Source organism: Perca flavescens, chromosome 13 (assembly GCF_004354835.1).
Source record: "Perca flavescens isolate YP-PL-M2 chromosome 13, PFLA_1.0, whole genome shotgun sequence".
In the NCBI taxonomy this organism is placed as follows: domain Eukaryota; kingdom Metazoa; phylum Chordata; class Actinopteri; order Perciformes; family Percidae; genus Perca; species Perca flavescens.
The window spans coordinates 20,390,875-20,406,678 of record NC_041343.1 but is presented as its reverse complement, the minus strand read 5'-3'; the positions used below and the strand labels follow the sequence as shown (position 1 = coordinate 20,406,678).

General features: G+C 39.0%; 1 protein-coding gene across 2 annotated transcripts in view; it reads right to left on the bottom strand.

Moving 5' to 3' along the window:
- Nucleotides 1–2,172: 2,172 nt before the first annotated feature.
- The window catches only part of cpeb4b (cytoplasmic polyadenylation element binding protein 4b), a 35,444-nt gene continuing 21,812 nt past the window's right edge, over nt 2,173–15,804 (bottom strand). Inside the window, exons 5-11 of one of the 2 annotated variants that reach the window (XM_028595063.1) lie at nt 10,893–11,063; nt 10,238–10,327; nt 9,637–9,755; nt 9,360–9,474; nt 8,490–8,671; nt 6,737–7,008; nt 2,173–3,249 (exon numbers count right to left, since the gene is read on the bottom strand). In XM_028595063.1, coding sequence (XP_028450864.1) covers nt 6,781–7,008; nt 8,490–8,671; nt 9,360–9,474; nt 9,637–9,755; nt 10,238–10,327; nt 10,893–11,063 — 905 coding nt within the window. In that variant the 3' untranslated portion in view covers nt 2,173–3,249; nt 6,737–6,780. Of the gene's footprint in view, nt 3,250–6,530; nt 7,009–8,489; nt 8,672–9,359; nt 9,475–9,636; nt 9,756–10,237; nt 10,328–10,892; nt 11,064–15,804 lie in introns of those variants that run through there. The other variant, XM_028595064.1, reaches the window with a different exon arrangement.

Sequence of the window (15,804 nt, the reverse complement as noted above, 5' to 3'; positions counted from 1 at the left end):
AAATGAAAAAGTTTAAAATTAACAGCAGAAAAAAACATGAATAATCCTGCCTAAAAATATGTTAAGGATTATTTTACCAGTTCAAGATATGTGCAGGGGCGTAGCTCAAAATTCTGGGCCCTGCATTTTCTATGGGCCCCTCCCTGCATCCACAGCCATTAATTCTAGCATATTTTTGGAGGCGGGTATGGCTGTAGCCTGGAGCGTCCCATGTCAAGCCGTCCCGTCTCATGCCGTCTCGTCTCATGCCGAGGCGTGTCCAACGGTAAGTTCAGAGGGTCAAAAATACGAAATCAAATTATTTTCCAGATGGAGATACGGGTAAGTTCATGGCCGTCAGTTTGGTTTGAAATGTGGTGGGGACAGAGACCCAAATTTGGAAGTACATTTCCAGAAGTGCTGGGTACAATGACGGAATAATTTTCTTTTTCTCTTTCGCGCAGGTCATGTTTGAAAGACGCTGTCCTGTAGCTTACTAATGAATTAAAACGTGGTTTCATGTATGTAAACAATGATCAATGATTACCAAATTTCTCTCTCATATTGCTCCTCATAACCACTGAAAACTGTCAAAAAATCGAACCCAAAGTCCAATTATTATGGACGTTATCTGACATCTGACGCATTTCTGCTTCACATTTTCAGCAGGGTAGCGGGGCGGTTGTGGGTTGACTCCCAACGGTTCTCATGAGCTTTTTGAGTCATAACGTGAAAAAGCTTAACGTGAGACGGTTACATTTTTTGACAATTTTCAGTGGTTATCAGGAGCAATATGAGAGAGAAATTTGATAATCATTGATCATTGTTTAGGTTTAGGTAGGCTACAAGCTTTTTCCTCGCCATAGGCGCCAACAAAGAAGAAAATGTTAATGTGAGATAACTTATAATCGTTGGATTTCGGTTTAGTTCTTTTGACAGGCTTAAGTGTTCATTATAAGATATGGCCATGATAAATTTGGTGATCATTGATTGCTGTTTAAGTACATTAAACCACGTTAAGCTTTTTCACGTTAAGCAGAATGTCCCGTGTTTTGAACAGAGAAGCGTCAATTTTCTAACTAAATTGAGCTTGAGGTTTTCAAAAAAAGTGGTGGGTAGCCTACAAAATGACTCATTACGAAATCTGGTAGGTACTCATACCCACCATCCCCATCGAAAATTGAGCCTATGGGTAAGTTTGTGACCACGTTTGTTGCAATCAATTGAAAAACGTTTAAACTGTTAAAGTAACAATTTTAGCCATACATATAGTTTGCTGATTTCTGGTTGTTATTGTTGTGTCTGATGTTACATTTACATTTGATGAGACCTGCATCAGCGTGGTTGAAATATAGCGAATATTATAACGTTACCTATAGCAATGTATGGTTGCAGACTCTGATGGTTTCTTTCTGTGATTTTCCTTAAGGTACACATCAGTGTCTTTAAAAAAAAAATAAAGTAGAAAAGTATTTAAAAGTATTTTATTCCAGATGCCAGCTTTTATTTTAAAAAGTAGAAGCTCGGGGACGGCATGAGACGGGACGGCATGACACGGGACGCTTCAGGCTGCAGCCATACAGTCTTGTATTTTTGGGCCATCCTCACATGAGGGCCCTGGGTACTCAGTCCCCTTTAAGCCCCCAGTCCGACGCCCCTGGGTATGTGTGCTGCAATAATCATGCTTTGTAGTTTCAATCTTTTTTCATAATTGCATGTCTCAATCTGTCTATTTCTTTCCCCAAAACTCACCAAAAAAATGTAATCTTACGGGGGCATGCCCCCGGACCCCCCTAGCTTAACTGCAATCGACTTTTCATTAGGGGCTGAGCCCCCCCCCAAAGGTCAGATCCTAGAATCACCCCTGTTTTTGGCTTACCTTCAGTAGTTTAACTCCTCAATGCTGCAGTGATGTAGTGTACTCCAGGGTGTGGTCAGTACAGAATAACAACAGTGCTGGGTGTGGTCAGAGGTACAAGGCAGTGAAGCACCACCTTTCAGTCTGTTGTTAAGTTACTGTTTGGATAGACTGCTCATACACATGGTAATATTACACTACATAAGAGCCGAACTGTGATTAGAACACAGTAAGATGTGACCAAATATAAAAGGATCATATAGTTATTGAGACTATCCCATAACAGCTTCAAATGTCCCACGACTTGACATAAATAAACACACCAAGCACATATATTCATCACAGTTAAGATTTATTTCATTCAACATTTCACATTACAAATATTTAAAAATTATGCATACTGTTATAAATAGTTGGCTGCAAACAATTAAATAACATTAGATTTGTCTTTTTCGTTTCACTAGCACTTCTACAGACCAACTCCTAGAAATATGGACATATCCGTATTACATAACTTAATTAGAAAGGAAAATACAAAAATAGGAACTTATAAAGTGAAATGACAATAAAAATTAAGGTGATATCTTAAGTAAAAAATGCTATTAATAAATACATCAACCTTCCCATACACAGTTAAAAACTATTGAAATCTTGCCATTAAGTAACATCGTTAACAGACAAATATTTAAATATTTATTTTCCTTCAGAAAATGTGAACCATATATTGTGGAGCACAATATAGCAATTAGTAAAAACTAGACACTTTAACATATTAAAAGCTTCACCTCAAAAATATAACAAAAATCTGATCAAAATTATAAAAATCAATTATACATTCCAATTAAAAATATACCAATAAACAGCTAAATACATTGTTGACCTAATAATTACAATGCAATCAATCACAGTAGCTTAAAATAAACAAAAAAATGAGCAAATGAGCACAAAACCTTTAATGTTTTAAAAATAACTTCAATTATTTATATTAGTACAAATAGTTTGATTTCTTTTCTTTTTTACAAACACCAGCATGAAAAGGATTACAATAACAGTAGAAAATGACTGTGAAAAACATATTAACATCTTCTTTAATTAAATGTCTGCAATTAAAAATGGCATTAAAGAATTACATTGCAAAGAGTCTTTATCTGGAAAAAGGTTCAAAAGAAGTATTGCACATAACAACTTGAAGTTAACTTGCAACATTTACCACATTCAAGTCTTTAAGCTCCCCTTCCTCCAGATAGGTCTATATAAGATCACCTCGACAGACTGCGGGGATGAGTTCTCAAGTCTTTTAAAACAGTGTTCTATAAGGATGCTCAAAGTCCTGCACTGCCAAATCGATTTAAAAGTTAAGTTTCTGTCTTGTTTCTCGTCTTATCTCTCTTTCGTGTGCATCCTGCAGAGGTCTGCGAATGGGGAAGCGAGGAGATCAACACATGGGGAGGGGAGAGGGGAAGGGGGGGGTGAGGTGAGAGTGGGTTTAGGGGTGTCCTTAACAACTTAATAGTTGAGAAACATTTGGTGCACACCACAACAATTAGTTTTAATAGCTAATTCATGTACTTGTCATTTTCTCTTCTTTTTTTGTCATGCATGCTAAGGATTACAATAGGTGCTAGTTGGCAAGTTCAAGAATATATATATATATACTTTTTTTGAAATATTAAAATATCTAAACACCAAACATCCATTCTTGTGATATGAGATTCAGCGTTAAGCGTGAACCAAATTTTGCATTCTCCTTATAATAAGTTATACTCCATCTATGGAGAGGAAACCAAGACAGAAGTTACCATTTTCCAACTAGTATAGCCATGTTTAGAGACATTAACATCAATTTCAAATTATAACTTTTTTTTTTGTTTTTTTTATTCTCGCCATGCTGTTATTGACCAGATTGACTGGAAACATCTAGTGTACGAAAAGCTAAGACCAAGAGAGCAATACACTTTGGTCTCTCCTCGGCAGATCTGAAGTCGCATCAACACAAGTGCGCACTTAGTTGTAAAGTTTCCTCAGCACTGAAATGTATAAAAAGCATAATTGAAAATAATATATATTGAAATCACTCAACTTTTTTTCTTAAAATGAACATTTCCATATATGCAGATCTCTCAGTAACAAAAGTACAAAAGCTACCTTTCACAATGTGAAAAATTTGAGGTATTGCAAAAAGGAGTTTTCCCATTTGTGAAAAATGTGCCTAAAATGACTGTTGGAAAAAGAAAAAATATTTAGAAAAAGTAGTGCATAATAAATGTTTATATGTGCATGACAAAATAATTTAGCTAGAAAACACTGTACCAAAAATCAGCAGGCCATGTATAAAATAATCTTTTTTTTTTTTTAAATCTCATTTAACAGCAAATTCTTCACAAAGTGTTTTAACTTCTAAAATGCTCACCCACCACACCCACAAAACTAATGTCCAGGGTGCAAAACTGGTGCAACGACACCACGCCGATATGAGTATACGTTTCTCACTAGTGTGTATAATCAAGTTTCTGTACTAACTCCCTGACATATTTAAATGCTCGGCTAGTAGGTTACCACTGAGTGACTTAAAAGGTCAAACAAATGAGAGGATTAGTTTTACTTTTGCTGTGAGAATGTGCACTTAAACTTCCAGCAGACCTATTTGAGATAAGAACTAGTGCCTACCAGCATGCACCTCCATTTTGAGCTATGTGAGGCCTTGTGTGTGTGTGTGTGTGTGTGTGTGTGTGTGTGTGTGTGTGTGTGTGTGTGTGTGTGTGTGTGTGTGTGTGTGTGTGTGTGTGTGTGTGTGTGTATGTGTGTGCGTAAGCCCTGTTGTTTTTCCACTGGTATTCTAATGGGTTTTGACTGCACTGTCAAATATATATATATATAAATATATTATGTTCAAGGCCAATCTTTGGTTTACTGGGCTTGACAGTTAAGCAAAACTGGGTAGAAGTGACAGAATTTAAAAAATATATATGAAAAAAACGTCCTTAAAAAAAAAAAAGAGAAAGAAATAAGAATAAAAACCTAAATAAGAAATGAGCTACAGTATGACCCACTACTGCACAGCCATCTTTGGTTCCCAAAAGCCACTGGGTACAACCGACTGTTACCAAGAACAAACTGCATGTGGGTCACAAGTGTGTAGTAGTAGAGCACACTGCAGAGACTATCTTCATTTATGCTTCAAAAACACTGGATGCTGAGTTGGATTAGCTTGGCAGGAGAAAGGATAGAGGGTTCGCCGAAAGGGCAGATCCGTCTATGACTCAAATGTGTGCTGACGATTGGGAAATCAGATAAACTTTAATTGCTTCTTTTGTTAATTGTAGCTGACTCTCGGATGCAAAGTAGAACTTTTTCATTAAAGACGGGAGAATTGCACAAATGCATAAAGAAAAACAATAAATTAAAAAAAAAAAACTAACAAGACCAGGCATTTCCTGTTTGGTGGTAGCCCCGTAGAAACTGCAATAAAAGGTGACCACTTGACCAGCCTTCTCTCGAGGAGTTACCCTAACCTCAGTCCTGAAAGATCCGGGTCCAAACCCCCGCTGTGTATTGACACAGAAAGCAGGGTTTGATCCATGAATGAGGCCCTACCCTCTGTTAGCTGCTAGATTAGCAGTAGAGGCTGCAGGTAAACGTGAGGAGGGGGGGAGGGGGGAGTTGGGCTGGACTTATCTCTTTACCAGGAAGCCTGTCTGTCTGTCCTTCGGCCTCCCTACGCCATACATTCCCCTAATACACTGTATACTGTACGATGCTCTGCTCTGTCCCTAGCACAACCCTGGGTTTAATTACAAAAATAAGGAGGTGATGAAGCAAGTGAGTACAAAACTGTGCCAGTCACATCACACTCTGCCTGTTGCATCACTTCCCTTTGATTATAGTTCTTAGGAAAGGAGAACACGAGCGGGTGATAATGTTTTCTTTCTTGCTCTTTTTTTTTTTTCTTCCTTGCTTTTTAACTGTATTCGGCACATTAGCAGCTGAGTTTGAGGTATTAGTTTTTGCATGTCAAAATGGAGATCAAAACCCAAATATGTGTTGCTAAATTTTTTGTTGCGATTTTCAAGTTACATCAAAATATTCGTATGATGGTTGAAATTATAAAAAGAGAGGTTCAAACAATTTGATATGGGAGGGAAAAGAATCCATTTCGTTCTGCAGTGGGCCCTCTCTGTTCTTCAAAGTTAATTCAAGATTCAGCTTTGGTTAACCAATAAGGGTCTCGTATAATGTATCTGCACTCTTTAAAATTGGAAATAAGTGCACTCTTCTTTAGCAACACCTTTTTCAATTCACATTTGCTCTGGAGCCTCGTGTATCAATAGAGAACTTAATCACACCTCTCAGAAGTAAATAGCCAATGATATGCTGTTGCAACAGCATTTGCTCTGGAGACTCAATACAAAATGAAAAGCAATAGCTCTGCTACAAAAGAAGTCAATCAAATGTCAAATGAAGTGTATTGTTTTGGGGCCTCTTGTATCAAAATTAAAATCTAATTGTTGTTTAGAAAAAAAATAGCTAATTGAATAGCAGAGTACCATATCACACCTCAAAACATTCCTATATACATATATATATATGTATATATATATATACACACACACACATATATATATATATATATATATATATATATATATATATATATATATATATATATAGTATTTTTTTGACAACTAATAAAAATATTTCAAAAATCAAACGCATAAATAAAATTATGTTACACATCTTTTTTCCTTGCTGGACATATTTGGATATAATTCCAGTTTTTCTTTTCTATATATTTAAAAACTTAAAAAAAATGAGAAAAAGGTTCAGTGAAATTAGAGCAAAAAGGAACCAGCAACAGAAAAGTGCATTTATTTGTACAATGATTTGCGACTCCTGCACTACCTGGCCTCCTGTTCCCCTGTTGCCTCTCCCTCTCTGCCGTCCGCTCAGTTCCAGCGGAAGGAGATGTGACGGGGTCGGTCCCCTCCTTCCTTCACCAGGGGTTTGTGAAACTCTCGTCCGGCGCGTGAGTGGATTGCCGCCCAGCAGTACTCGCAGTAGTACTGCAGACAGGTGACGTTGGCGCAAAAGAATGGTGCAAACTTCCCGCCGCAGCGAGTTCCCTGGCACTCATCGCACAGCTGGTCATCCAGCACGTATGGCTTCACTTCCACCTGCAATCAGAGGTGGGAATAATTCGAATTTAGCATTATTATATGTAATTTCCTTTACAATATCTTTGTCTGCATACTGCTGTGTCTTTATACATCCTGTCTCTGCCAGATGTTTTTAAGCAAACTTGCAGAAAATTAAACAGACGGCACCTGGAAGGTAGGAAACGCATCTGAAAATGTAAGTATACTACTGGTATGGTTCATTAAAATCCTTTAGGTTTCCAATCAAACCTTTTTTGACACCATTTATGGTCCGTGTTTTTCAGCATTACCATAATAATAGTGTTGCTAATAGTAGCTATCATTATTAGTGGCGGAGGTTAATATTGCAGGGAGTAATGAAACAAGAAGTTCCAGCAGGCTCCAAATGTTGAAATTTGTGGATTCCAAACTCCCTTTTCCAGACCTACTGTACACCTTTCACTTGCTTTTCCAAGGGATGAGAGATTGGGCTGTTAGCAAGTGACTGTCACAATGAGAAAGCATTGTGCTATTATTCCAGTATTTCATTTTGTGATGTTACCTGTTCACTAGATATTTCTGTTGGATTTCTGTGCACGTTATCTAGTTCACTCACCTCTATTGTGCAAATGTGAATAATATTTGAGTCAAGTTAGCGGCCGCTGTAAGCTGTGTTACTGTAATTCCTTGCCTGCTGCTGTGGGTAAGTCATTGATAGCCTTAGCTTAAAACTGTACACTGGGGGAGTGACCGTAAAGACATAACCTACAGTGACCTGTTGAGATTCAGAGTGCATTCTGGATTGTTTTTTGCAGAACAGAAGTAGATCACTTAAACAAAACAGCCAGATGGCAATGTTTAATGTGAACTGCAGTGGTGTCATGGAATAATCTGCCATGACATCTAAAAACCAAGAAACCTAAACCCCTCATCACTATTCTCAATCACCACCCTCCCCCTGCCTGTAACTCTTAGAATTAAATCTGCACTGGAATATTCTGTTCTGGGGGTTGTTTGTAATTGTTAACAAGGTATTGCTATAAAGAACCATTTGACCCTGTACTGTGAAAGGAAGATACATTGTTTATGTTGGATTTTATGTAATTGTAGTAGTCGTTTTGATACTGTTCTGAGCTCTGACTCTACAGTAGACATTTTGGTTGAATGTAATTTTGAATTAGAGTGAAAATCCTTTTTTGAAGCTTGGAGTCAGGACAAGTGTTGCTACTTGCACTTATCTTCTAAAATGCATAAATAATTATGCCAACTGTGCTTCCCTACTACACATTATCTACTAATAAGCAATCACATTCTGTATATAGTGCTGCATTTTTTACTCCTAAAAAAAAAAAAATTCAGTACCAAATGTCTCTCCTTAAGCACAACTCCGAAAACGGGCCATGGCGAGGAGAGTTTGAGGGAAACGGAACAGAAAGTTGAGGTGTGGGGAGACAAATGAAGAAAGAAGGCAGCCGGAGGGGAGACCGAAAAACACTGAGCTCTCTTTTCTTTTCACTCACCCGTTTATCGATTTCTCCATGCTGCAGCTGTACAAAGCGAGCACTGATAGCAGCAATGTAGCTCTGCTGATTAGAGAAGGCGACCCGCCCTGCTCCCTTGGGGTACTTCAGCTCAGGGTCTGTGTCGATGCCAGCGTAGCAAACTCCGCCATACAGGCGATCCATGATCATGGCCAGCTCCACTGCAAAGAGGGAAAAAGACACAATGAACTAGCTGAACAAAATATTCACAAAAACAAGTTTTATACATGTAAATTGTATCCAAATATTACACAGGGTTATAAAACATGTATTGCACCACAGTAGGGCCTTATGACCTTGGTCATATCCACAACTACAGCACAGAAGTCTAAAACACAGCTAGCAGCGGTGCAGAAAACATGAACACACAGTGCACATAACATTGCTAACAGGATAAAGAGGAATTTAATATTCTACACAGCACAGCGTGCCACAAAGGGTACTTCCTGACGGGACCAGTATAGGTCAAAGCTGATTTCAGCAGTACAAAGCCTCTTCTTGCTCTACCCTCTAGCAGGTCTAATGTTTATTATAAACACAAGCTGATCACATTGCAGTGTCTTACAAAAATGAGAATTATGTTTACAGCTGGCATTTCAAAGACTGGGATGAAATGAAGCATGAGAAATGAAGTACGGCTACTTTGTGATTTACGGTATAAACATATGCAAAAGGATTAAATGCAGAGATGGACTGAAAATGTATTCAAGGCCTTAGATAACAGGCCTTGAACACACCGAAAAATATGGCAATGAGACAACAGCAAACACATGGGATTCGAGCCGTACGCACAATACATACTTCAAATGTACTTTAATCTTATATAAAAAGACAAACAATCAAGGATACCTGCACGGAGCGGACGAGGGACACCTCCCACAAAGATGGTTTTCCTCGGGTCCAGAGGCTGAGATCCATCCATCACAAAATCGCTGTCATTCAAGTTCCAGGGCCGGATCTGAACCTGTTGCACACAAAACCAACAGGTTTCAGCACTAAGCAGTTAGTTTAGTACAAGCTGGTTGTAAAGTCAAGTAAAAGTCATAACCGCAAGTTTCACTGAGTTTTGTGGACACAGCGAGAGATTTGAGCAGATGAGTGTGTTTGTGTGTGTGTTCCCACTGACCGGCTTGTCTTTGATGGTGGGGCTGGACACACAGAGGTACAGCTTGCCGTCCTCTTCGATGCAGGCATCGATCAAAGCCTGCACTGAGCTCTCATCTTGAAACAGCAGGAAGGCATAGCCTACACAAAGTACAGCAGGGTTATTCATGCTGCTCGGGACACAATGTATTGACAAAGATGCTTACTTTGACTGAACAGACATTCTGCATTCACAGCAGGCAGGCATAAGCTTTTACAAACAGACAGATAGACAAACAAACAAATAAACAAACAAAGACAAACAGTCCACACATGGTTACAAAATGCTTCAGATAACAGACAAAACCAGACTGCACAGATGCACACATATGAATAGAGGTAGTGCACAGATACAAGGCTAACAATGCCGTACCGAAGAATACTGAAATCAGTTACCGAAAAACACATCTGTTTTTTTTCCTCACGCAGAAACACAAAGAAACTGAAGCAATAACTGTAACCTATCTTTTGTAGTAATAAATTGGATCAGGAACTGGTACGTCAAAAAGGGTATTACAGCTGCCCGAACAAAAACGGTAAACAACTGCGGGACAAAACGGTACAGAATGATGAATTTCACAAACCTTTGGGTGGAAAATAGGATTTGCTCTCTGCTTTGTGAGGCCAGTCCACAAACAAGTGTCCAAAACGCCGGAAACTGGCTGTTATCTCATCTGAAATTAAGCAGACAGAATGCATGTTCATTGGCAGAAGAAAACACTGAAGATTTACAGGAAAAGTCCTGCCTCAGATGTCACTGTATAGTATAGTATAGAAAATATCATCAATAAACAGTAGGATGCTTGTGTTTCAGGTGTAATTTTCTAATATCATCTTATGCTGTACCTTGCCCTCAAGTTTCCTATCTTCTGAGTTTCAATCATAACCAATAATGGCCAGAAATGTCATCCTTTTGATCTTAAAGCTAAAGTGTGTGACTATTTTATGATAATCGTCCGTTACATTCAAGACATTGCCAAATGAGTTGATACAAAGCTAATTAAGCCTTTCAGCGCCACAAAATTCTCTCTGTATTTCTCAGTATGTCTACGTTTACAAAATGGTGTAGTCCGGCGACATTTGCGCGCAGCAGCTCGAGCAATGAGTTTTACGTCAGAACAGGAAATGGCAGCTTTTCAGAGAAGAAAAGACCTACATGTTCAGCAGAGGGACTAAAATCAGCTGGGGGGGGGACACGGACTAGAAACTACGCACTATAGCTTTAATGTAACTACTTACCTTCATCTATGTCCGGGGGCAGTCCTCCCACAAAGACCTTACGTGAGTAGCGTTCGACCCGCTCTCCATTCTGGTGTGGAAAGCAGTGTGGAGAGCCCAGGCCTGCAAGACCCTGATCGCCGCGCTCATCGTCAGGGAAACCATCCTCCATGGGAAAGAGAGAGGAGTGGCCTGAGAGAGAGAAGAAGAAGAAGAGGAGGAGGAAAGGTTTATTTCTTGGGGAGAGAACTTGGCGTAAAAGGTAAATATCATTTCTCTTTCACTGAATAGACCACCTGGCGCTGGGTGGAGGGGGAATAAGCAAAGTATTTCTTTAGGTCTTGATCTGACATCACTTACTACATCATTAGTAGCATGCAATGCACATGACTAAGGATGCATTACAAAATACTTCTCTTTTCTTGGGCACTTTGGGACTTTAATAGCCACTGGTGGGAGTGAAACGTTGCAGGTATTTTTCTAGACCCTAAAAATGTGTTCAAAACCTCAGACTACCATTATGAAAAAGTAGGACATTATATGTAGTAGTATAGTAGTAGTAGTTAGGAGACAAGGGTAGCATGCAGCACATAAAGGTTAGTAGGGGGATTAGCTCAAGCTAAAATTAATTGTATGATTGTTTAATCAAAATTAGGAGAAAGAAATATAAACGTGACCAGAATAGTAAAGTGGTTAGGACTTAATTTCAGTCAAGTGGTATGGAGATAAGTCATTTCCAAAAGAATTGGGCTGAATGGAAAAACAAAGAGTAAGAAATGTACAGAATGTCACACAATCAGTTGCCTTGACTCACACACTGCCAGTAACTGTAATGTCAACGAAGGACTGAACATGCATGCAACAAACACAGAAGTCCTCTCAGTGAGCAGGTTTCACAGTGGACTGTGCAGGTTAGTGCAAGTGTTGGTATATGTGTTTTAGAGACTAAGCCCTCCCTGGCCTATTCCTCCTCCTATACAACCTGTCACAGGGCCGTTTAATAAAGTTTTATTCACGAGAGTTAGCCTCAGCTTATAGTATGTGCTGTGTGTGTGTGTGTGTGTGTGTGTGTGTGTGTGTGTGTGTGTGTCTGGCCATGTGTCTTTGCTTCTGTTGCAGTGTGTGTAAATCGCATATTACACTTGGTGTGTCTCTGTGCCTCATCAACTTTCAGCTAAATGTGACAGTAACAACTATTGTCTGACTAAACAATCTTGCAAAATGTGTGTGAAAATGAGAAGGGAAAAAAAAGCAAGCAGAGTCAAGCATAACGAGAAACACGCACTAAAAGACGAAAGAAGCATAAGATCACTTCACAAGCTGATGGCAAGGCTCGACACTTCACAATCATGCAGACAAAGCGCAGAGTTGTTAAAAAAAACCCGTTTACATTGCATTCATTTAACAACCAACGCCCTATAACCAATAAAATCACAGTATGGCTTGACATCACAATCAGTCAAAAATATTGAGACTTAGAGTTTGATTTATGCAGTAAAAGTGACATAATATACCCATGATTATAGTTTACCTCGTCTCCTGTTATAATTCCTGGCTGCATGTGGAATAAGGACAAATCAAAGAAGAGGGTGATTACAAAAGATGCATAATACATGTACCAACAAAAGTGCCAGGTGCTTCATGACAATGAAGAGATTATTCATTGTCTATCCGCCCTCTATTTTATCAATCAGCTGTACATTATAATTAGGCCGTGTAACTATTACATCACCACTGTACCGACACTACACTATAAAGTTAAAGTACAAGTCGATATTTTGAAGGCCTGTAGACAAACGCTTCAGTGAAAGAAGGTAACGACTTGTAGCTTGATCATGTTGACACAATGATGTTATCTCACTGTATTTTGAAAAAGGATAAAGATGTTTTGCACGTTTCAGAGTGGACACTTGTCACCTGGCTATTTATGCAGTACTTTCAAAATGAAGATGCAATGTGCTTCATTATCAATAAAAGGATAAAAGACAAAATCCAAAGAAGACAAAGGACAGTTCAGAACATTAGTAACAAAGATTACATAAATCCAATAGCAACACAACAGTAACAAGTAGGGCTGGGCGACATGGAGAAAATCAAATATTAGGATATTTTTGACCAAATACATCGATATCGATACCACAACGATATTGTAGTGTTGACTGTTAACTAAATATTTACACAATGAGATTTTAGATAAATAATAATCATCAGTAATGTGGATATAATGACTAAGTGGGTAAAGGCAACTAATAGAACAGTTACAACAGTCTGGTAAGTTCAGAAAATGACATAACTTTACTGTAATGCAGCCTTTAAATCCAGGAAAAGACAACACTCATGCCATATTCCGATATTCCGATATCCAAAATCTAAGACGATATCTAGTCTCATATCACGATATCAATATAATATCAATAAATTGCCCAGCTCTAGTAACAAATAAATACAGGCATCAGGATTACAACATTAAAACAAGGCAACAGGGGCTAAACAGTTGTGCAACTTGACTGAACAGTACAACTGTCCTGCGTTCTGATTATGACCAAGAATCTTATAAAAAGGAAAAGATGAAATTGTCCAAGGACTGAACCTTGAGGCACACCACTGGTAATCAGGGACATGGATAAGATAGTCCAGAGAAACCTACAAACATCTGCATTATAACTGCATAAGATCTTGTACAATCCTGATAGCAGACACAACAGCAGATTCGGTGCAGTCCCACTGACAAAAACAAGACTGAAATGCATCAAGTATGTCACTATAATCTTAGCGTTCCCAGTGGCAGGGGGTTTGTTAGAGTCTGTTGCTGATAACAAGTGCAGAGGAAGCACTAGTGTGGCTAACTTCCACAATAAACAGAATGAAACTGCCAAAAGTAATAATAGAGCAGAGTAACCATCAACCATCAAGTTTCTGGACATGGCCTGCCATTTCACAATGTGTGATTTGCCCTCCTACAGTCACGCTTTTGACTTTTAAACAAACTGTATCTATGAAAGTGAGCGGTTACGGTTGCAATCAACATTGTTTTCAATGTCAACACAATAGCAGCTCTGCGGCCAAGGAAGGCAACAGTGGCACCAAGGAGCGAGAGGGCAACTGTTATGTAGGTGCAAGGCTATCTGCTTTTGTCGCCCAAGATGATAACATTAAACTTGTTTGACCACGGCAACCGCAAGAGACAGACAGATTGAAGGAAACAATAGTGTTAACCACTCTAATTTAGAAGGCATCAGGGGTCCTTCTAAAACCAGATAGCATTCAAACTAAATGGGCACAAATGAATCGATGTATGGCTGTGATAACTGGATGCTGCTTTAAAAAGTGATGTTTCACATTTTAGATAAGTCTGTAGAGAAGGTGAGAATATGTAACCACGGTGACATTGGCTACATTTTCTTTTGTGTAATTCATGCCTCAGAAATCAAATTCTCTTTTCTGCCTTAAAACATGTGTATAACCCATCAGCCAAAAAATGCTTTTCACTGTAATGTGTAAACAAGAAGATGCTCTTTTTACTCATTCAATTTAATGCGCTCACTGGGAAATAATGTTTCTTTGCACAGAGCGAAGGAGGAAGGAGACTGAAGCATGGACCCATCTAAAACTGTAAGGACTTGGAGAGGATGAAGAAGTGGCCAGGACACACAAGCAATAATCCTTGGCTCCCTCAGTGGACTCTCCAACCCAGATGGACATTAACTCTGGGGCAGGGAGGTCAAAGAGAGCTAGAAAGAGACAGACACAGAGAGAGAGCTAGAAAGAGAAAGACACAGAGAGAGAGAGAGAGTGTGTGTGAGAGAGAGAGAGAGAAACAGGAAAGCAGATTTACAGAGAGTGGAGCGTGCTATAAAAAGGTGTGTGTGTGTGTGTGTGTATGTGTGTGTGTGTGTGATTGGAAGAGATGGAGAAACAAGCTGATAAAGCTGGGTGGGAATAGAGAAAATGAGAGTGAGCGAGAGAGATCAAGAGAATGAGGAATGCAATCTGTGTACGCTTATGAGACAAAAAGAGAGAGAGAGAGAGAGAGAGAGAGAGAGAGAGAGAGAGAGAGAGAGAGAGAGAGAGAGGCTGGTGCACCATCTGTCTCAGGGCTTGATGACAGCTCCTGACCATGTGATCTCACCATGTGACCCAGTGATCTCGTGAAGAAACTACTGGCCTCTCGTGTTTTACATTCTGGCCCAAGACCAGAAAGCAAAAGCTACAACAACACAATTACACAATGATAAATGAGAATTTGCAAGGGCAAAAGAGATGTAGCTGAATATTAAACTGCTGTTGTGGAAACTGCGGCATGTCAAAGGGATTTGCCAGATTTCATTCAACCCTTGGAGAGAGGCATAGTTATTTATATACAGTTTACAGGCATTTTTCTTCTTCTGTGCAACAAGACCATATGAGGAAACTACAGTACCTAGAAATTAAATGAACTATAAATCTGCATCTGTATTTTTTAGGAAACACAAGCATGAAGGAATATATGTTAGAGTGGAGTATATAAAATATGTAAATACCAAAGAGCCTTGCATTTTGCATCAAAACTCTAGGCTTCGTGGCCTATATACACATACCACATAACCACAACAACCCTGGTTTGCATCCGGCAGGGGGACCTTTGTTTAAAGAGACAGACAAAAAAAACGTTGGTACTAGGAGTTAAGATAACACATATGGAGCTAGTCCCATGCTAAGGCCATTTTTGTATGCCATTCTATCCCTCAATCCATCCACTTATTTTCCCATTTTCAAAAACCCTTACATCCTCTCTCTTCCATTTTTCCCCCTCTTCATCCATCTATTTATTTGAGTGACGTATCAAGAGTCAAAAGGAAAGGAAAGGACCCGACAGAAGTTCTTAACTAGGTGAACGGTCATCAACAGAAATGCTTGTTGGTTAAGACTATTTTTAAGAAGCGAGTGTGTAAAT